The sequence below is a fragment of the Pleurodeles waltl genome, chromosome 3_1 (genome assembly GCF_031143425.1).
Source record: "Pleurodeles waltl isolate 20211129_DDA chromosome 3_1, aPleWal1.hap1.20221129, whole genome shotgun sequence".
Lineage (NCBI taxonomy): Eukaryota > Metazoa > Chordata > Amphibia > Caudata > Salamandridae > Pleurodeles > Pleurodeles waltl.
This window is the reverse complement of record NC_090440.1, coordinates 1,722,057,484-1,722,085,246: the sequence shown is the minus strand read 5'-3', so window position 1 is coordinate 1,722,085,246 and position 27,763 is coordinate 1,722,057,484. Positions and strand designations below refer to the sequence as shown.

General features: G+C 44.1%; 1 protein-coding gene across 1 annotated transcript in view; it reads right to left on the bottom strand.

Moving 5' to 3' along the window:
- Nucleotides 1-27,763, bottom strand: part of ABCA12 (ATP binding cassette subfamily A member 12) — a 507,999-nt gene that overhangs the window by 255,810 nt on the left and 224,426 nt on the right. The window contains exon 13 of the mRNA XM_069225635.1: nucleotides 9,528-14,018. Coding sequence (XP_069081736.1) covers nucleotides 9,528-14,018 — 4,491 coding nt within the window. The remainder of the gene's footprint in view (nucleotides 1-9,527; nucleotides 14,019-27,763) is intronic.

The following is a 27,763-nucleotide window of genomic DNA, read 5'->3' as shown; positions in this document are numbered from 1 at the left end:
GAGGGGCTGATTTAAGAGACCCTAGTGCCTCCTCATGCCACATTGTCTCAAAGAGGCCAAAATCGCTGCGCCACATTTACAAAGTGGCGCAATGCATGCCTTGCGCCACTTTGTAACCCTTTGCGCTACATTGTGCCTGCGCCAGGCATAATGTATGCAAAGGGAGTGTTCCCCCGTTTGGGGGGGAAGGAGGCAAAATAATGGTGCAAAGAAATTTAAGAGATTTCTTTGTACCATTTTTTGGCACTTTTAACACCCGAGCAGGCATTGAAAGGAGGCACACCATTGTTTTTAACGGGCCTCAATAGGCTTTGCAGGATTAGCATGAACTTTTTTTACGTTAGTCCTGCACTAGTTTCCCTAACTACTGCCATGGCCCGCCGGATCTTATATATGACGCACACGTGGTGGCAGTAGAAGGGCTCTAAGGTGTGCAAGGAAAGTGGCGGTGCACTTAAATTAGGTCCAATGTGTGAATGTCAATAGTGAATCAAGGCTCGGTGGCTTCAGGAAGTGAGAGATGCAAAAGAGAGGACAGTGAGGCTGATTTAGAGATTGTCACAGAAGGTACTTCATTGCAATAGGGAAGGAGTACCTTCTCTGCCAAACTCACGGTCCACACTTAATCATGGATAATAGTGCTCATCTTCGTTGCTAGGAATTAACTGCACAAATATTCCCCACAACCCACTGGTTCACCATGTCTAGCCTCTTGTGTGGGAATCATTGTTTTACTAAGGTACTAGAACTCTTTGTGCAATCCTTTCTAATCTTCTAAGGTGGGGTGAAAGTCTCATTTTTATATTAATATTAAAATAACGTATCTATATTCTCACATTTGCCCAAAGACCTGTACCCTGTTAACGTTTTTTATATCTCTCCTGCAATGCTCTTAATTCTTTGTTTGTCTGATGTTAACAATTATATGTTGACGAGTCTAAAAATGATGCCTTGTGTCGCTACATAAAGAGCTTAAAAATAGAAAGGTACAATAAGGACATTAACTCACTGTTTAGCCAGTGCAATAAGGTCAGGTATTTCACCGTTGCTGTAGAGCAAATGTTTGAACATTTCAGAAGCAAAAAATATGGCCTTAGCGTAAGAAGGAGCCTTCAGCATCTGGCCAAGAACTTGAATGGTCTCTAATGATGGGTTTAGATTTGCAGCTCTTTGGTCCCGATTGGTGGTTGCAGCTGTCTTGACCAGGTTGATCAGAAATGAGTAAATATCAGAAAGACCAGCAGGCAGAGCACAAGAGCCCTCCACGCGCTTTGCCTCCAGAATATTGAGTTGTAGCAATATTAGTAATGAGATGTCTTTAAAGACACCAATCTGCACAAGATCTGCAAGTGCTGAAAAAAATGTCCAGCTGCATTGAAATACTGTGCCTTACCAATAGGTGCTTGATGTATCATACTGAAGATGATCTTGTCAATTATGGCAACTTCTGTTTTTTTCAACAGAAACCAGGTTGATTCATTTTCATAACACTGCATGAAAACAACATTAAAACTGGGGACCAAATCATCACCAATTCAAGCTAGTGATGGATTGAGTGCATTCCAAATGGGTGAAGAGGAGCCAGCAGCCATTTTGAACAACGCTTCAAAGATGGTGTTGGACCTGGTCCTTTTTGCAGGGTTCATCCACAAACATTTTGTGCAGTTTCCCATTGAGAGTACTTTTTCGAAAGTGGGAATTTTCTTGCTTAACCATTCGGTGCCTCTGCTTGGCTGCTGAATACATGTTTAGGTCAGTCTGACAGTTTGGCTGTTTGTGAATTCACTCTAGACAGTGACACAAAAGGAGCTGAGATGTGTCCTGCATATCCTGATGAGACTTCCTGGGCTAGGGTGGGAGGAAGGAGCTGACACCTGCACATGAAAGGGCTGTGCCTGTCCTCTCACAATACAGTCTCCAACCCCCTGGCGTGTGTCTGAGGCAGGACAAGGAAGAGGCAGGGTATTGTGCACCAAGAGGGACCTCTGCCAAGTAGAAGACCTTGATGCTGGAGGACCTGCCACTCTGCCTGTTGCCTTGCTGTGCTGTGCTTGCTTGCTGCTGCTGATTCTGCCATAAGAGGGAAAGGATTGGACTTTGCTTTCTGAAATCCTGCTTGTGGAGTTTCTCCAAGGGCTTGGATTGAGCCTGCCCCGTATTCTGAAGTCACAGGGAGATCAAAGACTTCATCTGCCAGTGCCTAGGGTCTTCTGCTGAGAGTTCTAACTTGCTAGGTGGTGCCAAATACAGTCTCTGGGCCCTTAGAAATGGAAGCCGGTAAACTGTGAGGGAAAATCCACACACCGCTGTGTGTGCATCATAAAGATCAACGCAGCACTTGTCCAGTGGCTGAAAATTCGAAGCTGCACCTGCCTCGCGGCTGGAGAATCAACGCAGCACCTGTTCTCAACCTGGCTCCTTCGCACAGTGCGTCTGAATTTTCTAAGCATGGGCCCTGGGAGACAAAATCTTCAACATCACCGTACGGACCTGAGGCTGCTAGTCCAGAAATTGATGGATCCTTTTCCTGCGAGGAAAGAATTAACACATTGCTTGCCCAGCAGAGAAAGAATCAACACGCAGTCTCACTTGCGAGTAAGGGATCTATGCATTGCTTTCTTTTCTGAGGCATACTCACCCGTGTGGCTTTATTTTTGACCATGCCAAGTACTTTGCGCTAAAACAATGCATCCATTGATTTCTATGGATTAAGACTCTTTTTGCTTTAAAAAGTCACGTCTTTGCTTGTGTGTTTTGGAATTTTGTTGTTTTGGTCTTGTTTGATGTAGATAAATATTGGCTATTTTTCTAAAACAGCGTGGAGTCCTTTTGTGGTGTTTTCACTGTGTTGCTGTGCATGTTTGTGCAAATACTTTACACATTGTCTCTGAGATAACCCTGACTGCTTGTGCCAAGCTTCCAAGGGGGTCAGCAGGGGTTATCTGAGCTCTGTATCTCCCTTACCCTGACTAGAGTGAGGGTCCCTATTGGACAGAGTGCAAACTGACTGCCAACTAGCGAACCCATTTCTAACAGGTGGTGACATCCATTGGCATAAGGCTGGAATTGTCTGGGTTTGTCAAATCCAAAAACACTAAAACACTCAGTTCATGGAAAATATTGACAAGGATCTGATACACTTCTACAGTTTCAGTGCCTAAACGACTGTCCATTAGTTTCAGTAGAGTTTTAATGGCCTTCAAAATCTTGATAGGTCCACTCCACTCAATTTTACTCCAATGTAGCCAGTTGTCTATAACAGGCCAAAATGGTGAAAATGGATGGAGTGCAGATGTATTGGAGATAATCATGACCACCCTCAGAAGATGACCATTGTTACTGTTCCACTTTAAGTACATTTGTAATGCGTTTAGAATGCCATAAATTTAGATATTTTTCCCAAGCAGGTGAATTGCTCAGTGCACCCTATACTTACTAGTTACTTAATGTACTATCAATTGTATCACGAATGGGAGTGTCAGTTGCACCACATGCTTTGTTTGTTGTTGACATTTCAGAAGGGGATGTTAGAGTCTCATAGGGTAGAGGCACCCATGAGATCTGGAACACAGAAAGGCTATTTATTTGTGTAAGCAACCTAGTGAAATGGTGTAATTCCCTGGTCGCACACACCATAAGGTCACTGGGTAGATCTGCTTCCACACTCCTAACCTCAGTGGCAAACTTGTTGCTGAAAATCTGGCCCATTAGAAAATAAATGCCCCCAGGTATTTGCCTCAGCCTTGAGTCACTCTCGATGTCCACCTGCTAAACAGCATATGGCAATTTATTTGTGCCAATGACTCATTAAGTCAAATTATGAGATATCACGTGGTGTAATACATGAAGAACAACTTGTAAAGAGAAGGGTCTTGAATGTTCTTGATTTATATTAACTCCTACACAGAAAGGGCTTATAGTAGAGATTAAGAGATTCTAAAGTTTTGTTTCTAGAGATGAAGATTGTAAAGAGGTCAGATGCAGGTCATCCATGAGCACCAAATGGGTGAAGTTTTAGATATTTTGAATAATATGTTCAGCAATAACTTCTCTGTCACTATCACTAAAAAGATTGATGCCTTTCTGTAAATTTTCAAATGTTTTAGAACAGTCTCATTTTTGGCATTTGTCATTAGGTCAAGATGTTTGGTTACTGCGAATGTTTCCTGGAAGTTGTGAAACACCCAAAGAATCGTACATATGTCATAAAAAATAATGGATATGTTTGTCCCACTATCAGCTTTTCTGATATACTCTTGATAAAGGCGCAATGACACCTTCATGGCTTTTAGAATGTCTTCATTCAGTGAGGCAGTCAAAGAAAGCAAGGAGGTTGTCTGATTAGGAAAAGGTATTACAAAAGCAGTCTGTGTGTGGTTGATAAAGAGTTGAATTAACTGTGCACCATCTTGAAATACTATTTAAGTGCATTGAGCAGTTGTGTGACTTTAAGTACATCTAACATGAGGTGAATGTAAGTAACAAATGGGGTAAAGGATGAATCATCCTTCAAGTTAGCTATAGCTTCACTCAAAATGAACTGGATACTTCTGTACACGAGGTAGGCCCCATTACTGGCTTCAGTCCTTCTGTTAAATTCTTGAAGTAGATTATGAACCACTGTGCTCTATGGCTCGCATCTTGACATTCTCTAGCTGCTGAACTACTGGCAAATCAAAAACAACCCAAAGACGTTGTAGTTCAAGCTATTTGAGCCATGGGGCTTTATCACCTTCAATAGGATCTTCAGTATACCGGCGTCGTCGAAGGATGTGTTGACCTTCCTTTGCATTTCCTCCAACAACACAACATCTGACACCAAGCAGCTTGTCAGGTGTAATATGGAATTATTTTGTAATGCAAGAATTGTAAGTTCATAAAAATAACACATTTTCTGGTCTGCAGAAGTGATCCCTTCATTTTGTTCATCCAGAATATAATTGTGTAAGTTATTATTTCTTAGACAGTCATGCAGTTCTAGTGGTAACTGCTGTCTTTGAATGAACCTTAAGAGGTGAAAAGTGATATTCAAAGTACACAGTAATGACTCTGTCTCGTTGTCACAGTCATTTACATAAAGAACACTCTGAATTTGATATAGGAGTTCTGTAATGTTGGATAATACCTAAGGAATATTGCCTACTTCACTGCTATTGGTGCCCACTAGTGACCATGAAAAGGTTGCATTTATATCATCACCAGCTTTCCCATTGAAGAGTAGATCCCTCATCGACACTCCTCATACAAACCAGCTGCAAAGTCAGCATGGCTGGAGTTGTCACTGGAGTATGACATCATGATATATAAGGTTTTGATTAGTGAAATTTGAATATGGTAATGGAGTGATCTATTGTTGACGTTTTCTCCCACGCTATCATTTTGCACCACTACGTCAATAAGTAGTTGATGGAAGCTGCCAATGCCACTTGTGCAAGCTGAAATTTCACTGTTGAACATCTTCAACGCTTCGAGGAGCTGCATGTTGGCATTTGCCACAGATTGACACACATCCTGCTCATTCTCTAATAGATATTTGAAACCAGAGCCAATAATACGTAGGTAATGTTGCTGCTAGCACTGCTCACTTTCGCAATGTTGAATGGGTCAATACAGGGAAGCACTTGCAGTGCAACATCTCTCAGTTCATTCAAGTTTACAAATGGAAACTGGCTACTGATGTAAGCTTGGTGGTAATTTCTAAATTTAGTGGGTAATGCAAAAATAACAAGGTGATGGATGAAATGCTTGAATTAATCTCAGGCACTGACAATAGTTCAGCCCACATCCCAATCCATCATTTCAGGTTTGAGGTCCAACGAGGACCTGTCTTGGCAGTTTGGGCTAGACTTTTTGCATGGGGACCAGGGTCAAGACTGAACATATGACTGGGTCCAAACTTGGTTTAAACCCATATCTGGGGTGAATGTTTGACCATGTTAAGCATTCGTCCGTCATCTTTTTGTGTTGCTATATTTAGAAGGTGGCATGTCCATCAGGGCAAGAGAGTAATGTCGTCCTGAGGGAGAAATGGGCCTCCTAAATAAATCGGTCACTTTGTCTTTAAAAGGCCATCTATTTTGTCATATCGTGATGAAGCAGAAAATGAAGGGTTTGATTTATTAACGCTTAAACGTAGTGCTGAAATAATCATGTGTGGCTTTAACCGAACTAATAAAGATTGTACGGGGACAAAATGTGCCCTCAGAGTAGTTTGCCATCATTTATACGGGTGCTTTATATAACGTGGTGTATTAGTATTGCACTAATCTGACATAATCATAAACGTATGCTACGATTTGCTTGTTTGAAATGCTTTAGCTTAGCATTACTTTAGCGGAGGCTTTGGCCTAGTGGCCTGGTCTCACGGTTTAGATGCTCGTATTTTTCCACTGTGCTAATAAACATGTATTTTCGCTTGAAGCTGTACTTTTCCACAGAAACTGTTCACATGCTTATCTTAAAGTTTCGTGCCAGCATGGCATATTTTCTCTTTAATTCAAGGTCGACTTGCAGGTGCGGACAATGGAGGCTCTGAAAGTGAGCTAATTGGTAGACAATGTTGCGATTTGCGTACCCATCTCCAAGGATAATGTATGCTTAAGTAAAAGCTTGAGAACTGTCGTTTTTGATTGGTCAATTTGAAGCTAACCTATGAACCCTCCAATGGAGACCCTACTGGATTCGAACTGTTGTCTATAAAACCCAGGTGCACGAGAAGAAAGTGGCCATTACCAGCTCGATACCCGCCATTTTGTAGACTTCGTAGCTATTATGGCCCACTTTGCTGCGACGCCATTTTGAGAGACTTTGATGCTTTCTCTAGTCGAGAGAAAGAGACTTTAATGATTCTTGCCCTAGAGACTTTAACTTTGATTTGTCCCTTTGCATGAAGTAGTAGTTTTACCTTGCCGCCGTGAGGCAATTGTCCCGTTCACCCCTGCCCCTTTGCCCAGTCCCATGCCGATCGAAACGGTGCCCATGCTGACCGAAGAACGGTACCTGTGAGACGAAGACTTCCTTGTATGCTGATCGTAATTGGTAAATATGAAAAGAAATTGTAAAATTGCATTGTGTTTCTTTTTAGGTAACCAACTGCTGATTTTGATAAGGGCCCTAGCTAGGAGTTTTCTAAATTAATGTTGCTAAATTGTTTTGCATGAAGTCCCACATGCTGATGCTAATTTGAGGTTAGACGAGGATTCCATATGTCGCACGATGCAATTTGAGATCTTGTTATGCTGACTAAATGTATGCCATTAGTTCATTACAGATTATCGTATTAGTGATTTGCATTGCTATTATCGAATGCCTTGTGATTCAAATGCTTCATAGATTGCACTTGTTTCGACGTTATGGACAGCTATTAATGTTCATTTATGTTTATCATTTGGTGTTGAGACACATATATATTGTGCTAGCTTTGTTAATATAGGGAAATAAATTCACTAACTTCGCAATAAACTGGTGTGGTTATTCCTGACTGAAAGATTAGGGTTCGCCGAAATGTATTCTGGATTAATTGTTAAGTGTTATGTTGATCAAGGTGTTGCTTATGTTCGTTATTGATTATCGATTTGATGAGATTGATCGATTAAGAGTACAGAGAGTTCCCACTTAGTCAAAAGGTTCATCGGCCTAAAGAGCGTCCGAATACAGGTAAATTATTAGTACGGACCGCTCTATCAATCGCTAATGGCCAACTGAGCAATTGTCGTTGAAAAGTGTCGTCATGTCAGCTGAAGCACTTTTAGAAAAAATATGACCTGGCAGGGAAGCATCGTTATTTATCTGGTTATGTATTTATTTACTTATTCATGTCCTACATGTATGTAAACAGCACAGACCTAGCAAAATGGATAGAGCAATGATATTTATAGAAAATAATTTTAGGAATGGAAAGAAGCAAGATTGAAAGTGAGACAAGTGGCCTACTATCTCAAGTAGGCTGTCGATAGGAGAGGAAAATATAAGCTTGTGAGGGAATTCATACTGTCATATAGATAAATAGGTGAATGAGAAAGCAACAGAAAAGTAGCTGGAGTTTAAGTTATTTTTGGAGTTGAAGTTTGAACAGGTAAGTTTTTAGGTCACTGAGGAAACAATAAATGCTGGAATGCATAGTATATATCTACCCATTCCAAAGATTTACATCCACTTACCAGTTCATAAAAAAATCCTGCCATACATATGTCTCACATATGGGATTCATGCTTATGGACGTATAAGTACTGCATTCACATACATTCCTGGAGTATGCCTGTTGTCTTTCACCCTACACTTAAAGTTTCTGCAGTTCACAATTTGTGTATAAGCAGATTTAGGAAAATAGTACCATTTTGAAACTGTCTATATATTTTTCAATCTTCATGGGAAATGTTTTTCCATGAAATGTCCTTCCTTCCTTGAAAAAGCACATACACTTTTATCAGTCAAGTGGTACTTTGGGAACAGTAAAACCTTTGGGAAATGCATGATAAATGTTTGTGAATACCATCCCACCAACATATGACTGAACACCACGTTTACTCTGCATTTTTCCCGAACATTCCCCTGACTCATTCCTCGGAAGGCCGAATTTTATGAATGCATACATTTCACAAACTTTCATAACTTCTGCGAACACAGATGTCTTTGTTGCTTGTGTAACTAGATGTTTATGGCTTTGTCGCTTAGCAGTTAACTTACATATAGACCTAAACACTTTTCCATGCTTTCAAAAGGAACACATCATGTGTGCTCTAGATCGAGGATTTTAAGGCAACTATCTCATCAGAAAACGTCAGGTAAAAACATTAAGGCCATAATTTAAGAGGGCCTAGCGTCTCCTTGTGCCACATCAGTGTCATTTATTTACAATAATGTGGGCCAATGAGGCCAATATCACCATGCCGGAAATCTAAAGTGGCACAATGCGTGCATTGTGCCACTTTGTAACCCCTTGCGCCACATTATGCCTGCGTCAGGTATAATGAATGCAAGGGGGGCGTTCTCACGTAAGAGGGTGAAAAAATTGCACAAACTTTTGACGCTAATCCTAAACAGTACATCAATAGCATAATTTCTTTTTAATGCTATTGCCCCCTAGCTTGCCCCATGGTGCGCCGTATTTTGAATACTGCGTCCACATGGTGGCAGTAGGGGGGCAAGGAAAGTGGCACTGCACTGGGTGCAGTACCACTTTTCTTAAATCTGCCCCTAAATTTTGAAGAATAATCTAGACTAGGTATAAAGAAAATACAACTTAAATTGTATTCATAGTATTCAATCAGTTCTACATATCTGTAAACGATAAGTGTGGAATTTGCAACAGTGCCAAAACTTCATATGCTTCTACATGTCGCCAACTATTTAAATGTATTTATTAAGATTGTGTTCCAAATTGGGAACATTTTGCCTCACTGCTTTCAGTCATAGAGACTCCAACAAGACCTTTGTCCAAATTTTCATTCCACAAATAAAATATTTATGTAGCATAGAAAAACCCAAAAGAAATCCAAACGTAAAATATTGCCGAAATAGAAACTTACCCTTGAGCAAAATTGTTGGGCGCATGCTCTTTGTCAGACGTGTTAAAGATCAGTGCTGCTACTTCAGAAGCAAAGGTGAATATCTCATAGTGGGAAGTGAGATTTAATGTTTTCATAAGCATTTGAAGATTGTTTATTGCATACAGAGTGGTATTTTGTGCTGCACTGATTTGACTTTCATTGATGGTTGCCTCAGTTATGGATTTTGCCAAAATGAAAATCAGATTATGGAAATCTGGATTGTCAACCCAATGATTTAGAGTGGTGTTTTCATATTGCAACCCTAGGAAAGGTAATAGCAACTCAAAAAGGCTTTCCAGTGTTTCATTATCTGGGAAACTGGTGAGGTTGAAAGGAATATTGGCCAACAAAGAAACAATATTGTCAAAGACATTAACGGCGCTGCCTGGTGAGGTGGTAGGCTCCGCTTTGTTGATTACTAGCTGCAGAATTTCAGAAAGATGTGACAATGTTGCAGCAGGAGAGGATACATTAAAAGCTCTTAAGCTATCCACAGCAAAGTCCACTACAGCCCTGATAGCCTCTTCTGCTGCCTGGATTCGACTACTATTTCCACCTCCAGTCGCCATGTCGAGGACCAAGGAAAGCAACTCTTGGAGAGATGGGTTGGCCAATACATCAGCAACTTCCTTTTGGTCAAACAACTCCAAAAATAGAGTCAACAGTTCAAAAATGCTTCCCATGCTATAGTCAGATGTGAAACTGGTACCATTCTTCAAAAGGTTGGAAAGCATAGGCAAAAACTTTCCTGCAGCCTGGAAGTATTTAGCTGTGTCAGTAGGTGCATGTTGTGATATATATGAGACGATTGTCTCTGCTTTCTTCAACTCTTCAGCCCAATCAAAATGAATATTGTTTGAAAGTAAAAGGTCACAAGCCATGAGGGTTATATTTGAGGCCAAATTAAAGCCCCCCCAGTTTGGTGGTGTCATCTCTAAGTCTTTCAAAATGTTCTCCGAAGCAGAGGTCAACTTTTTCACCACATCTTTGCAGTGTGAAACCGCAGTGGAATCCAGCTGTGCGGTCCATGAGCTCAGGTTCAACAAACTGGGGAGATTTATCCCCTGGAAGATATCATGCAGAATCTGCTGAGCCTGTACAACGTCTTGTCCCACACCAATGCTAGTCAAATTGAAAGCATATGAGAGTCTCTCCAAAAGATCCTTGAGCACACTGACTTCTGTTGTGGTGTAGTTTCCAGCTGCCATGTGCTCAAGAATGTGCTGCACCCTCACAAACAAATCAACCTCAGGGAGCCTGGGAGGATTTAAGAACACCTCCATCAGTTCAAGCACAGGTTTTGTCCATGACTCAGAATTTGGAAGCAAACTGAAAATAAACATTAGGTCTGGCAATGAGATGTTTGGTAAAGTGACATATGAATAGAAGTCTAGGAGGCTTAGGATAAGGGAGATTGTAAATGGATTGGTCTGGTTTTGGGAGAGGATGTTCAAAATGTTAGTATTAGAAGTGCCTAATTTAGCTCTGCATGTTATGTTGCTTTCGGTTAGTTCTTCGGAAAATGCACTCAGGACCTTATGCAGGGGTTGAATCCACGGTATATTGTATCCAACAATGTTGTCTAACTTTGAAAAGAAATGCGTAGTAAGCTGCAGGGAGTAAATTAAGCATGCTGTCCGCCCTCCTACATTATAGGAGGTCTTGTTGTACACTTCAGAAAATTCTTCAGCAATTTCTAAAATTTTCAGTGCTCCCTGGATGATTTCCTGAAGTGTTTGATTTGTCATAGTCCCATTTTCTAAATATTGAAACTGGCACCTGGACTGAGACAATGACTCATGTAGAGTTGTATTCCCAAAAGCAATGTCCTTTATTAAATGAAACACATCTGTCACTGAGCACATCTGGGGCATGCTTCCATTTTCATTTATTTCTGTGAGAACAAGAGTCAAGATTGAAATCACTGAATCCAGCAGTTTTGAATCCAGCATAGAAGCCTGGTGTGAAAAGTTAACATTTGAATCCTCCTCAAGCAGCACATGTGAAAAATTATACATTGCATAAATTATTTTTTTGTCAGAAGTTCTTCCAATTTCAATGCTGTTAAGGAGGTTTACCCCTCCCTTCAGGACTTCACGCAACTTTTGAGAAATGTCTTGATTAAGTCCAGGGAGCAGAGCCATATTGTGGGCATCAATAGCAAGAACTATTCTTCTGATGCCATTCAGCATTTTAAGTAACTTGTCAGCAAAATCAAAATCCAGTGACATGTTGCTGTTAGTGAATTTGTTTCCACTGTATTTTTGCAGCAAGTGAAATGTGGACTCCATAATACTTAGGGCATCCTCTTTGATGAAAGCTCCCCAGGTGACAGAAGAATTTGTGTGATTTGGAAACAAAATATGAACGACGGCCTCTGTGTAGTTTATAACCTGCTGCAACTCCTGGAAGACATCCTGAAGCGGGATTGCTAAAATAAGTTGAATTGCTGTACTGTTCTGGGGTTGATTGAGGAAGGCTTGCAAATCATTTAGAAAGGACTGGATAGGAGAGTGCTTGTGAATGTTGGGTAATGTGTTACTTAAAATCAGCTGCACAATTGTGTACCAAGGATAACCCACATTGGAGGCTGCAACACCTTCAGTTTGGTTCTCCAGGTAGAGAACATACCACTTTGCAATCTGGAATTCAACTTGCATTTTATGCAATTGATCTTCTGGTGGTAAATAGAGTATGGCAGACATATTGTAATCCAAGAGTCCAAACTCTTTGGGTTGTATCAGATCCAGCAAGGCTATAATTGTTGCTTCATATTCTGGAGAAGAAACATTGACATTGATTCTGATGTTGTTTAGACTTTGTACAATGTCTGACACTGCACTGTGCATTAAATTGAGAACGGGCTCATTCTGTAAAATCGTCATTGTAAGGTTATACAAATAGTGGAGCTGCTGATACAATGTGATATTTTCCTTCAATGTCCCCCTCCACAATGTGATTATTGAAACAACAATAGAAAGTCTGTCCTGTAATGGTTGTGGCAAAGGCTGTCTCTTCAGCAGGTCCACAATGTGTACTGTGAGATCCAATGTACATAATAAAGAGAATGATTCGGTTTGATTATAACAATAGGAGATTTGGATAACACTTTCAATCTGAAGCAGGAGTTCTGAAATATTGGATGAAGCAAACATCTTAAGCACGCTCCTCACCTCACTTGCATTAAGATTCAAGGGTCCAGACAATGACTGGACAAGAGTCCAGTTGAGATCATCCTTTAAGGTAACATTCAGAAGGAAGTCCCTTAGTGTGTTTACTTTATGAAACACTGCTGTCATATCAGTCTCAGAATGAATAGAGTTTCCTCCGGAAGACCAGAGAAGAGAGATTATATTGTTTATTAGTGAAACCTGAATGTCATTAGATACTGCAAAATGTGGCACAGAAGAAATATTGAACTCTTCTCCTAGGCTTCTGTTCTCCATCATTGCTAACAACTGCAAAAAGTCTCCAGCTAGCTGCTGGAATTCATGAAGCACTCTTGTACAATTTGATTGTTTAGTCTGACACATCTGCATGGATTCTATGGCTAGCACAGTGATATTTGCTGCACTGTCAAACACCGTTTTTTCATCATTAGGAATATATTCAGACATTAGAGACAATAAATCAGAAGGTGTATTGCTAGCAAAAGTGTTCAGATTCAACAGATTGAGTGGTGAGATAAATGACAGTATTTCCATGGCAAACTCTCTCATTTTCTCTGAGTGCACCATGGGAAGCTGCCTACTGATATTGATATATGGCCCCAACAAGAAAAAGACTCTGTGGATGTTGGTATCTGAGGTTAGAAAGTTGAGTATCTGCTTCAGGTAGACCCCAGTAGGGACTTGGACTTCAGTAGTACTGTTCATACTGATGATGTTGTTGAAGATGTGTAGGGAATCAAGAAGATATGTAGGTACTTGAGTGAAATTGTGACTTGGAGTTAATATATTTTGGAAAGTTTCTACAATCTGTATACATTCAGTCTGAGTTAGACCATAGAACAGCTTCATTATTTTTGTACTCATGCTGAATGAGCCATTACTGATGGATGCCCAGCTGGCAACCAGTGTTTCCAGTTCCTTCACAGCATGATCAGTTACATTTTGCATAAACAGAGTGCAGATGGAGAAGTTGTTCCAGATACCGCTATCCTGCACAAACACCTGAAATATCTTCCTCCAGTTTTCAAACCCGGTGTCCTGGTAGACAATCTGCTGAAGCTTCTCCACTAGGCCAGTCAAGATTTTCATAGATGAACTGCTGTTTAGAAGCGGTGGAGCTAGGGTCAAGTCAGAAATTAACTCATTAGTAAGGTTAAATAGAAGCTGGAGCAGGTTAGTGGCCATAGCAGGCAGTTGCGGGTTGTCAGGGTATTGTGTTGAAAGCATCAGTTGTATATTTTCACTCAGAAGCTTTTCAATGCCGCTCCTCTGTAAAATTGCCCAGACTTTTTCAAGAATTCTGTAAAACAAAGTAAAAGTAGAAGATCAAATTCCGCTAGCCCCTTAATGATACGAACACATTGTTTGTTAATACAGTCAGGCATGGATCATCTATAAGCATAATGTCTCTCCTAAGAGCCACCAAGCATAGGATATCTCTTTCTTAATTAGTATTTTCTTTGAAGTTCAGCAAAATATTGGTGCTAAATTAAATCCACATCCTATTGACCAAATATGTGATTGTGTTAATTTTAGTCTGAGCATTGAAAGCTGATCTATAGATCGAATGGTGGTGTTGCATGGTTGCCAGCCAATACAATTTTTGCAGTTTATCTTTTGAACTTTGCACTGCCCTTTTCTTAAAAGAAAAGAAATATTCTTATACTTTAGCCAATAAAGGTTTCATGACTGGTTTGTGGGTGAGAATGCAGAATGCTGACAGAAAATTGTGGAATGCCCCTCTAAGATGGCATGACTTGGTGATTTTTCAGGGATATCACTTCTGGATACCATTTTCAAAATATTACATTTATTTTCAACTTATTACATTTTATATACTACATAAAAGAACACGTCAGAAAACCCATTGTTAATTCTACATCAGCTCAGGATGGTATGGACTAGCCTGTTTCCTGGCAGTCCTGGCAGTCTCAGTCCAGTCCCAGATGATGGGTGTCCATTTCACAAAAAATCCCCATTACAAATAGTTCTGAGCAATTTAGCACAAATATTGGAAAAACCTCCCTGGAGCTCAAGAATATATGAATTTTCCCCTTTTCCAACAGAGAGGACCCCAAAACAGCACTGAGATTAACTGATAGTGGATTGAGATTTTTGCAATGTCACTCTCAATGTTAGGCCATTCCTTTGATGAATAGGACTCTATTTACAGTGCTAATGACACTCACATTTTGGCGAGCCCGTTTAATTAACAAAAACAAATTGTGACATAATTGTCCTGAGACAGGGCCAATAAAACATATGCTTGACCCTCCCCAACTAATGGTCTTGAGTGGCAGGCAAACACACTTCACATTTGTATTCACTGGTTCTAGGTTCAATTATGCTATTATTACATGAATGTGCTAGTGTCATCAACCTTTGCCTCCGTCACAGGCTTTTTCATTCCTTGTGGAATCCCATCTTTGTTGATTGTCAGTACGTCAAATGCACATCGTGGCCTCATATATCTTTCAAAGAACCCATCCACCATTAGTGATGAAATAATCTGATTGTCTGTCCTTACCTTAACATTCAACCTTTAAATATTTCAGATTAAGCTTTTATGTGTAACCAGAGGGTTGGAGTTTGCTCCAGAAACCTTATAAAAGTTAGTTATTAATCGGATATATTTAAACTTACTTGACAATCAGGAGAACCCTGAAGGTGCAAGTTAAAGAACAGATTTACTTCTCTGATATATTGTTCCCTGACATTCCCTGTTTTCTGCTGTTCAAGACAACTTCTAGCACCTCAGCAGCAGACAATGCTTCTCCATACGTTGTGACATTAAGATGATTTAGGGGCAGATGCAGCACTTCCAGGGGCTGCATGGTCATTTCAGATTCAGCAGTGAGGCTATCATTGGCAAAAGCATGTTTTACTCCTGATTCCAGAAGGCTAAAGATGTTGTTAACAAAAGGGTAGGCTACACAGTCAGTAAAATCCTGGACCTCATCCTAGATCTGTAGAAATGTCAACAATGGTTCAACACTGCTGTCCATGGCCTGCAACATTTTCAGGCTAGAGCTGTCCATGAGAATCCCAGAGAGTGCCGGCAAGAGCTGTGGAGTCTGAAGGCATTAGAAATTTAATGTCATCAAGGATTCTTTGCATCATGCTCAAGGTCCATTCCCCATTAAAATCAGTACTACTGAATGCAGAAGATCATAATTTAAGGGCTACAGAATAGTAAAAAATTAAATTGAAATCAACCAACACTGTTTCAAAGGCTCCAGGAAACTGCTAAACTTTACACTAGAAGTTGTATAGTTGATCATGTTTAAAAGGCTTGCAATGCCCAGCAGACCTGATGAGTTTGCTCTTTTGAGAATACGAAACACTACTTCCAAAGCATGCTAGATATCATGGCATACAGCCCCATTCACCAATATAGCATCACTTTTTTGCGCTTATCATAAAATCTTCTATTTCTACAACATCACCTTTGTGACTAATAGGCTGCCACTATATTGCATGATGGTCAGCTGATACCAATTGGATACATATGAGGAAAAGATCATCTCCAACGTATCAAAAAAAGGTTTACTCATAAGAATATGATCTTGAAGTGAATCCCTTCACACCTTCATTGGTTGGGTCTTGAAACCCATTTCATGTATACCTCCTTCATTTTTTGAAGCAAAAGCCACGCAACCTTACGAAATATATTTTGTAAAGTTGCACTGCTTTTGCTTCAAAAAATGACGCAAAGGCGGCGCTCACTTTTCATAAATCAGGCCCTCAGTGCATTAAAAAATGAGAAGAGAGACATGGTAGCAGGGATCCTAATGGACAACTAGTCTAAGCATTGTGACGCAAAGAGTAGAAAGAGTCATCTCCTTTTGTAGGTCAGAAAACAGAAAGTCATATAGTCTCCACATTGATTTTTGGAAAGACTTTCGCCAATTTGCAAGGCAACTGTGATAGTAGGTTGAGACTGATAATACCTTGTCCAATGGCCTCATCAAGAAACCCTCGGCGGAAAAGGCCAGTCAGGCCTCTGGTGTAATACACATTGTCTGCAAGAAGGCCACCACAGAAAATAATTTTGCAAATTCGGAGCGCACTGACCGGTCAGCCTCCACAAGATAAATTGTAAAAGGGAATGCTGAGATCCACTGTACGGTGAAAGAAAGGCATCTCATCTGCCTAGAGCACATTCTCTGTAGAATGGCAGGACGACAGCAGAACTGGCAATTGCCACAGCAGCATGACAGTAGCAAACATGGCAATACTGGTAGCAACAGAAAGTTTCTCTTGCACAGTCTGTGGTAAATGCACTTTTTGGAGACATCTCATGAGTTATAAGTACCCAATGTGCACTGCCACCAATCAGATCTAGTTAGGTTAATAAAGTTAGAGATCTCCGGAACACTCTAAGTGGGCAAGAAGCTGTGTTATGTTGGATGAGGTTGACAGCTCCAACATGTTTTTAGCTCATTCATACTAGGTCTCATGGACCATGAAAACAACTGAGCAAATGTCACGTTGACATCACCTTCAGTGGTGATGTTCAGATAGAAGCTCCTTGCTGAAGGGGTTGTCTCATACACTGATACCGTATCAGCCACATGTTCTGAAGATGACCAAAGGAGAGCAAATGTACTGCTGATTAGCGAAATGTGAACATCACCTTGAACTACAAATTGCAGCACTGATGAGTTATGAGATCATTCCCCCAATACCAAGCTACTATTTTCCTTAATAAAAAACGGCAAGGCTTCACAAAGTAGCAGCTGAAAGTGGTCAATGAGCAGATTGGAGAGTGATAGTGGGACCTTGATGTTGATTTCAGAACTTACACTGAGCATTTATAGTGTTAGAGATTGCTTGGTCTCCCTTTGCTAGGAATTTTGAAAATAGAGGCAGCAACCTGGAGGGGCTTTTCATACCAGAATGCCTCTCCTACAGATAGTTTGACACGCGAAAGAAAGAACCCTAACAAAATCATACAGCGGTTTCCTCAGAAATGCAAGAACAACAAATATACTTTAAAGAAAATATTTGAGAAAACACTCTAATAAATTAGAGTGCCCATTACAATTTCGTTTTAACTGTACATGAGTGTAAACATGATGAATGTACCAATTTAATGTGTTTCAGCATGGTCTGTAGGCTTTGTGCAAGAGGTCTCTAAATACTGTCTGGTTGATATTGATGAATGATCACGATGAATGATCACGTTGATCTTTCCCAGAAGGCTTTGCAGCATATCTATTGATGTGATGGCCTTTTCAATGGCTGCCACAGTCAAGACGGCTCTCAGAGCATCAGCCTGCTACAAAATCTCCTTGTTCACATTAGTTTAGTTCATAACCGGTTTACCAGACCATTCTCCCCTAGGACACTGTTTGGTTCATACAGTGGTCATTTGTTGTGCCGCTTGCATACACCTTTGAGAGCACGTCACTGTTTATAGAACGCATGGTGACAGAGCTTTAGAGAAGGAAGAATAAGTAAGTGGGTGAAAAAAATAGAGGGGAACATACAGCTCCACTTTAATTTTGGGAAATTGATTCTAAAAAAGTCAGCATATTTTTTGGAAGAGTAATAATTCATGGGAAATAAATCTACGTAGGAAGCAAAAGGGATGACCAATGAATCCAGAAATGATTTCATGCACTTCCACAAGCTCTCATGCAGCTTGTCCCTTCACACTAGGAGTTGTCTCACTTCTGGTACTTTAGCATTAAAACAAATATGCCAAAACAGATACTTAATTTTGGAAATGTCCATCAATTTACAAGTACAGTTTCCACCATGATAAACCTTCTACTGAGTGTTACTGTCAGTTTCTTTAGTATAGAAAAGCTTATTATGATTTTTAAGCAGATCTCGTAGGAGGAAAGAGAGAGTAGTTTTATAACTTAATATGAGTGAGACATTCACCAAAAGCAAGGTACGCTCAGACGCAGCAAAGGTTTACTGTGAAGCAGTCACCTAGACGTCAGCTGTATGCAGAGGAAGGCTAAGCTACAGGTGCGTGTGAAGATTTTCTAAAAGACTGGTCAATCTCAAAGGACAGTATGCTTTAGTCTGACACTAGTTATACTTAACATAAAGGAGACTGACTCCACTCCAACCCCACACACATTACAGAAGCAAAAGCTTTTTGGGAAATGACTTCAATTTCAGAAGGGTACATCCCTAATTTCAAAATTAACCCAGAGTCAAAATACTGATGGGGCTATCGCCATGACAATATTCTGCCTATTTAAGGCACTATAATAAAACCCATAAAACATTGTCCCTCATAAGAGTCACTGGTAGATGAAATTATATACTAATAGCTACCATCATGGTCTCTCATGCTTCAGTGGTCAACTGCTGACTGAAAAGACGTAGAGATATGTAGCCATACTTTATAACAGTGAGACTCAGAAGACTATTTGATTGTGCCAACAAGGATGGAGACCATTGAGGCTCTGCAACAGTAAACCATAACCCCTAACACTCGTGTTGGGCTCTCTTCTGAAAGCCATAGCAGATTGAGGACCCTATTGACTCTAAACAATGCAGTACAAGAAGACTGTTGTTCTTTCACTCTTCATTGAGGCCTTATGGGTTCTGAAAGATGACCATTGTCCTGTGTAGTAAAAAGGATATTGTACCAGTATGTGACCAAATTGCAGGATTTTTTGTGGGTCAGATCATCCTCAGCTCTGCCTTTGGTCATTAACCAGGGTGTGGGGCCCTAAGCATTCCAAGTTTTGAAGCTGGTGGAATTTTGGAGTCTGAACCTCAAAGTACTTGGTCTTCACCACCTTTGCATTCCGCCAATGTCAGCTCTCTCCAAGTAGACAGAAAGACACATTTACATTTGGAAGCTCAAAAAGAGAAGCATCTCTATGACTTAAGCTCTCTTCCAATCAGTCTGTCTGCCACAGCATAGGAAGCTTCAATGTGCAGCGAAGTCCAGGAGCACTAGATTAATTCCAGATTTCAGGATATACTCAGAAGATACATTTACATACAATGGATCTACATGGAAACTTTTTCCATAGTTCTGTAAAACTTGCATGGATCCAGTCCTCCAGGACCTATGTTGGGTACCCTGGTGTATTGTAAAGTGTTATTTTGAAATATTACAGCACTCGTGACCAGCTGGAAAGCAGGATGTTTGTAAAAAATGTCATTGTCGTTGTGCCTGTGAAACTTCTTCAATACCAACACCTTCTCTTTTGTGTAAATAGATTTCAAAACCCTCTGTATGATGTAGATTCATATTTATAATCTAAAGGAGGCTGTCCAGAAATCCAACTCTTCCACCATTTCTGTGCTTTTTTTACACTCACCTCATTGTTTTTACCCTTAAGTACATATCTGTATCTTAATATTTATTATCAGTACTTTTTAAGACATTACTTTCTTGTACAAATCATATTGATTTAAGCATATAAACATTGATAAGACCTTTAAATTGTGTTACAATCTCTTCCTATCGTTCAAAGAATATAGCATTATCTGCTGGCAATGCTGAAGTTAACTAACAGCCTTCCTAAAAATATTTCATACTCCATAGCATTGTGTGGCTGGCGACCTACACAATACAATTTCAATATGTTTTGAAATTGAATAGTTTCAGCGAACAAATACATCTTTTGTGGTGTTAAGTGAGTCTGTGCTGTTCAATGGCCGGGCTGAATAGCCGGGAGGGATATCTTGGTTCAACAACAGGTCTATTGTGCGTCGCCGTTGTATTTTCCCCTTGCTTTGGCAAGACAAACGTTGATTCCTTGAGAGCCTACTCAATGACAGCCGGCACATGCCACACAACATAGTAAATAGAGAACAGAAGCCAGACATCCAGCAGCCCTAGTGCTTCAGTCTACAGGTTCTGCAGAGCAAAAGACCGATGCAAAGCCAGTGTTAATGTTCGACCAATCAGAAAATCTGCATGGGCACATGAATGTGTATCCTTTGAACTTCAACACAATTCGAAGTTTTGGAAAAATACTAGAAAATCCGGTGGGTGTTTTCTAACGTTTTTAATTTATGTTTGTATGTATATTTTTGCAGATAAAACTATAATATTGCCGCCTTTGCTTCATTTTTTGAAGCAAAAGCCACGCAACCTTACGAAATATATTTTGTAAAGTTGCACTGCTTTTGCTTCAAAAAATGACGCAAAGGCGGCGCTCACTTTTCATAAATCAGGCCCTCAGTGCATTAAAAAATGTCCATCAAGGAATAACTGGTACTCTGCAACAACCCTTATCTGACTGTAGTCAACCAAGCACTAGAAAAAACATACATTAATTATTTTGTTTTACAAAAAGAAAAAAACATAGTAGGGAAAACACTACAAAACACAGGAAGACAAGGACAAGACTTTAAACCATTTACTCATATATTTATCATAAGCAGAAGCCTATTGGTCCTAAACTTTCAAGAACGCATTCCAAACTTATTTGTGTCCTCACAGATTATTCTTGCTACTACTCCATAAATTAAGGTGTTGATGGCAAAAAGTCAATATAATAGTAGTATCATCATGGGAATAGCAGAGCTCGTCACATTCCAATGGTAACCAAAGGCCAGAAACATATACACAATGACAACGGTTATATGTCACAATATCAAGGTCACAAATACCGACCTACAAAAATATCCTGATTATCAATCAATCAATCAATCAATCATAGTATTTGTAAAGCGCGCTATGTACCCGTCAGGGTTTCGAGGCGCTGAGGGGGGGGGGGGGGGGGGGGGGGGGATTGGGGGGGAGGGGAGCGCTGCTGGTTTATCGGTCGAAGAGCCAGGTCTTGAGGAGCCTTCTGAATGCGAGGAGGTCCTGGGTCTGGCGAAGGGATGTGGGGAGAGAGTTCCAGGTCTTGGCGGCGAGGAAGGAGAAGGATCTGCCGCCGGATGTCTTGCGCTGGATTCGGGGTACGATGGCGAGGGCGAGGTTGGCGGATCGGAGTTGACGTGTTGGGGTGTAGAAGTGAAGTCTGGTGTTGAGGTAGGAGGGTCCGGTGTTGTGAAGTGCCTTGTGAGCGTGGGTCAGGAGTTTGAAGGTGATCCTCTTGTCTACCGGGAGCCAGTGGAGTTCCTTTAGGTGAGGGGAGATGTGACTTCGGCGGGGTATGTTGAGGATCAGTCGGGCGGAGGCATTTTGGATACGTTGGAGGCGTTTGATGTCTTTGGTTGGGATGCCTGTGTAGAGTGCGTTGCCGTAGTCAAGTCTGCTGCTGACGAGGGCCTGGGTCACCGTCTTTCTGGTTTCTGTTGGAATCCACTTGAAAATTCTGCGGAGCATTCGGAGGGTGTTGAAACAGGAGGAGGAGACGGCGCTGACCTGTTTGGACATGGTGAGGGCGGAGTCCAGGATGAAGCCGAGGTTTCTTGCGTGGCTGGCAGGGGTGGGTGGGGGTCCGAGGACGGAGGGCCACCATGAGTCGTTCCAGGCCGAGGGAGTGCGTCCGAGGATGAGGACTTCCGTCTTGTCGGAGTTGAGTTTCAGGCGACTGTTGTTCATCCAATCGGCGATGGATTTTAGTCCCTCGTGGAGGTTTGTTTTGGCGGTGAGCGGGTCTTTGGTCAGGGAGAGGACGAGCTGGGTATCGTCGGCGTAGGAGATGATGCTGAGATGATGTTGGCGGGCCAGTTGAGCGAGGGGGGCCATGTAGATGTTGAACAACGTGGGGCTGAGGGAGGATCCTTGGGGGACGCCGCAGATGAGGTTGGTGGCTTTGGAGCGGAAAGGGGAGAGACGGACTCTCTGCGTTCTGTCGGAGAGGAAGGATGAGATCCAGTGGAGGGCTTTATCTTGGATGCCGGCTTCCTGGAGGCGGGTCAGTAGGGTGCGGTGGCAGACGGTGTCAAAAGCGGCTGATAGGTCGAGGAGGATGAGGGCTGAGGTTTCGCCGTTGTCCATTTGATGTCTGATGTCATCTGTGGCGGCGAGGAGGGCGGTCTCAGTGCTGTGGTTTCGTCTGAATCCGGATTGTGAGGGGTCCAGGATGGAATTGTCTTCGAGGAAGTGGGTGAGCTGAGTGTTGACGATCTTCTCGATGACTTTCGCTGGAAAAGGGAGGAGAGAGATCGGACGGACGTTTTTGAGGTCGTTGGGGTCAGCCTTGGGTTTTTTGAGGAGGGGTTGGATTTCTGCGTGTTTCCAGCTGTCCGGGAAGGTGGCAGAAGTGAAGGAGAGGTTGATGATCTTGCGGAGTTCGGGGGCGATGGTGGCGTTTGCTGAGTTGAAAACATGATGGGGGCAGGGGTCCGTGGGGGAGCCTGAGTGGATGGTGTTCATGGTTGCTATGGTTTCTGCCTCGTCCACGTGGGTCCAGGCGGTGAGGCGGCAGTCGCGGGAGGGGACGTCGGGGGTGGGGTCTGGCGGTGGACCGGTGATGAAGCTGTCGTGGATGGTGGTGATTTTCTGGTGGAAGAAGGTGGAGAGGTCGTCGCAGAGTTTCTGGGAGGGCGGGATGTCGTTGGAGTTGGCTTTCGGGTTGGAGAGTTCCTTCACGATGCCGAAGAGTTCTTTGCAGTCGTGGGCGTTGTTGTTGATGCGTTCGGTGAAGTGGGCGCGCTTGGCGGTGCGGATCCGTTGGTGGTGTTCGCGGTTGGCGTTTTTGAGGGCGGCGAGGTTGTCGGGTGTGCGTTCTTGGATCCATTTCTTTTTGAGTTTCTGGCAGTTGCTTTTGGAGGTGGTGAGATCGTCTGTGAACCAGGCTGGTTTTCTCTTTCCTTGGGTGGTGGTGGGTTTCTTGAGAGGGGCAAGGGTGTTGGCGCAGTCGAGGATCCATTGATGGAGGTTGATGGCGGCTGTGCTCGGGTCGATTGCGTTGGGTGGAAGGTTGTTGACGAGGGTGTTGGTCAGTTGTTCTTGGGGGATTTTGCCCCAGCGGCGGTGGGGAGGAAGCTGGATGCGGTGTTGCTCTGTGGTTTTCTTATAGGTGAAATGGACACAGTGATGGTCAGTCCAGTGGAGTTCGGAGGTGTGGCTGAAGGAAATGTGGTTGCTAGAGGTGAAGAGGGGGTCAAGGGTGTGTCCGGCGATGTGGGTAGGTGTGTTGACTAGCTGGCGGAGACCGAGGTTGAGGAGGTTGGAGGTCAGTGACGCGGTGTTGACGTCGTTGGCATTTTCCAGACGGTAGTTCAGATCTCCCAGGAGGATGTAATCCGGGGAAGCGAGGGCGTGGGTGCTTGCAAGGTCGGCGATGGTGTCGTTGAATGGGGGGTCTTGGTCCTGGAGGGCGGTAAATGAGGGTTCCTCTGAGGGTCGTGTTGGGGTCCGTGTGGATCTGGAAGAGGAGGTGTTCGGCTGTCCTGAGGGTGTCGTCCGAGTGGGTGTGGATTTTGAGGGTAGCTTTGTGAGCGATGGCTATTCCGCCGCCGATTCCGTTGGTTCGATCTCGTCTGGTGATTTTGTATCCGTCCGGTATGGCGATGGCGATGTCCGGAGACGAGGAGTCGTTCCACCAGGTTTCGGTCAGGAAAGCCACGTCAGGAGCAGTGGTGTAGAGCAAATCCCAGAGCTCGATGGCGTGTTTCCGTGCGGAGCGGGTGTTGATGAGGATGCAGTTCAGGTGGTTGGGGTTGGATGTATTCGTAGTTGGATTGGTCGTTCTGATGCAGGAGAAGTTGCAGGTACGGCAGGAAAAAGGTCCTTTAGTGTGCTTCGGGGATGCCCGGTAGCATTCAGTGGAGGGGCCGGGGTTGAAGGCGCGGAGTTCGTTGATCGAGTAGCGGATGCGGGGGGCGCAAGGGCCAGGGGGTGTGGCGCTGGGCGCGGTCCAGGCGCGGACGGGCGCAGACGGGCTTGCCTCTGGCGCGCCTCTGGCGCGCCAGCGGCGCGCCCGCTGCGCGGACGCGCAGCGCCAGCCATTAAGAAGGGAGGGGGGAGGGAGGAGCAGCTGGGAGGCGGGAGGGAGCGGCAAAAGGGGGCGCGAGGGGGGCGGGGCCGCAGGGAGGCAGCGGCAGGGAACGGGGAGCGCACAAGGGGCAAAAACACTGAAAACGAGCAAAAAACAGCAGTTACAATAAGAAAAGCACACAATCAGAAAAAACAAAATGGCACAATATACGATTGGGGAGACAGCAATCAGGGGGGCACAAAGGGGGCAGAAGCGCCGGCGGCGAGGCGCTGAAAAAAGCGAGAAAAACAAAAAACACTTACGGGACGGCGGAAAGCGGCACACGGGTCAAGTGAAGCTAGTCAGAGCCCACTAGACCCCAGGGATGAGGCGCAGGAGGATGCCTGCGGGTGGAGGAGGGCCTGGAACACGCAACAGCAGCGTGGTCAGGGGACCGAGGCAGGAGGCAGTAGGTTGGTGCTGCGGTCGTGGGGGGCGAGCTCAGGACCTGAAACAGGTCAGAGGTCGCTCACTCGCGACGCGCAGCGCCAGCCATTAAGAAGGGAGGGTGGAGGGAGGAGCAGCTGGGAGGCGGGAGGGAGCGGCAAATGGGGGCGCGAGGGGGGCGGGGCCTCAGGGAGGCAGCGGCAGGGAACGGGGAGCGCACAAGGGGCAAAAACACTGAAAACAAGCAAAAAACAGCAGTTACAATAAGAAAAGCACACAATCAGAAAAAACAAAATGGCACAATATACGATCGGGGAGACAGCAATCAGGGGGGCACAAAGGGGGCAGAAGCGCCGGTGGCGAGGCGCTGAAAAAAGCGAGAAAAACGAAAAACACTTACGGGACGGCGGAAAGCGGCACACGGGTCAAGTGAAGCTAGTCAGAGCCCACTAGACCCCAGGGATGAGGCGCAGGAGGATGCCTGCGGGTGAAGGAGGGCCTCGAACACGCAACAGCAGCGTGGTCAGGGGACCGAGGCAGGAGGCAGCAGGTTGGTGCTGCGGTCGTGGGGGGCGAGCTCAGGACCTGAAACAGGTCAGAGGTCGCTCACTCGCGACGCGCAGCGCCAGCCATTAAGAAGGGAGGGGGGAGGGAGGAGCAGCTGGGAGGCGGGAGGGAGCGGCAAATGGGGGCGCGAGGGGGGCGGGGCCGCAGGGAGGCAGCGGCAGGGAACGGGGAGCGCACAAGGGGCAAAAACACTGAAAACGAGCAAAAAACAGCAGTTACAATAAGAAAAGCACACAATCCGAAAAAACAAAATGGCACAATATACGATCGGGGAGACAGCAATCAGGGGGGCACAAAGGGGGCAGAAGCGCCGGCGGCGAGGCGCTGAAAATAGCGAGAAAAACGAAAAAACACTTACGGGACGGCGGAAAGCGGCACACGGGTCAAGTGAAGCTAGTCAGAGCCCACTAGACCCCAGGGATGAGGCGCAGGAGGATGCCTGCGGGTGGAGGAGGGCCTCGAACACGCAACAGCAGCGTGGTCAGGGGACCGAGGCAGGAGGCAGCAGGTTGGTGCTGCGGTCGTGGGGGGCGAGCTCAGGACCTGAAACAGGTCAGAGGTCGCTCACTCGCGACGCGCAGCGCCAGCCATTAAGAAGGGAGGGGGGAGGGAGGAGCAGCTGGGAGGCGGGAGGGAGCGGCAAATGGGGGGCGCGAGGGGGGCGGGGCGCAGGGAGGCAGCGGCAGGGAACGGGGAGCGCACAAGGGGCAAAAACACTGAAAACGAGCAAAAAACAGCAGTTACAATAAGAAAAGCACACAATCAGAAAAAACAAAATGGCACAATATACGATCGGGGAGACAGCAATCAGGGGGGCACAAAGGGGGCAGAAGCGCCGGCGGCGAGGCGCTGAAAAAAGCGAGAAAAACGAAAAACACTTACGGGACGGCGGAAAGCGGCACACGGGTCAAGTGAAGCTAGTCAGAGCCCACTAGACCCCAGGGATGAGGCGCAGGAGGATGCCTGCGGGTGGAGGAGGGCCTCGAACACGCAACAGCAGCGTGGTCAGGGGACCGAGGCAGGAGGCAGCAGGTTGGTGCTGCGGTCGTGGGGGGCGAGCTCAGGTCGCTGATTATGGACTACCACTATATAACAATCGTATGTATAACTAATATTTACTATTCTTAACTCCACATCTATGTACCTTGAAGAGACAGACAGATAGGCACACACACAAACACCCCGCCCCCCCAACCCCTCACATCTCATGCATCCTAACTCTTAGTCTTCAGGGCGCAGATTCAGTTCTTAGAGGCTGGTATGGATGAGGAGAGGTTATCCAGTCTGTGTCAGATGTAAACATGCAAGCTGACATATCTGGAAGGCCCTCAGAGCAAGATTTCGTTCATTCAGATGTTATGTGAACCTCTCTTACCCACAGAAACCTACGTTAGAAATTCGGTCTTTGGTTGGCAGTCAGGATACCTCCTGTCCAAGCAAGGACCGTCACTCTAGTCAGAGTAAATTACACATAATCCAAATTATCCTGTACCCACCCTCTGGTAGCTTGGCACTGAGCAGTCAGGCTTAACTTAGAAGGCAATGTGTAAAGTATTTGTGCAATAAATCATACAATAACACAAAAAAGCACCACAAAAATACACCACACAGTGCTTAGAAGAATCTATAATATTTATCTGGATAAATGCAGGTCAAAATGATCGAAGATGCAATAAGTAAATGTAGAGCCATCACTGAAAAGTGATATAAAGTGTCTTAAGTCTTTTAAAAGCAAACAAAGTCTCTTTCAAGCACAAAGTACCTGGTTTGCGTATAAAATCTCTGCAAAGGGCCACAGAGGAGGGGATGCGTGGAAACAAAGGGGTGTGTGTCGATTTCTCGGGCCGCATATGGTGATGCGTTGTTTAGTTTTCACACAGGGACGGCTGTGTGTCGATTTCCGGTGCTCGTTCATGGATCCTCTTCGGGTTGCGGGGTTTTCAGGCGCCCTGGGGACAATGCGTGGATTTCTGGTGCTGCTAGAACGAAGTCACAGGAGGTGCGTTGATCCGGTAGGCGTTGCGTCTAATTTTCCACCGCACAGCAGGCGCTGCGCCGATTCCTCTCTGGAAGTCGGGCTGCGTCGTTCCTGCTCGGCTATGCGTCGATCCAGTGAGGCCGTGCATCGAAGTTCCGGTCGCTACACTGGTGCTGCATCAATCTTCTCGCTGAGAAGTGGGGCTGCATCGTTCCGATTCAGCGTGCAGTGAAATTTTCACTGCGATGC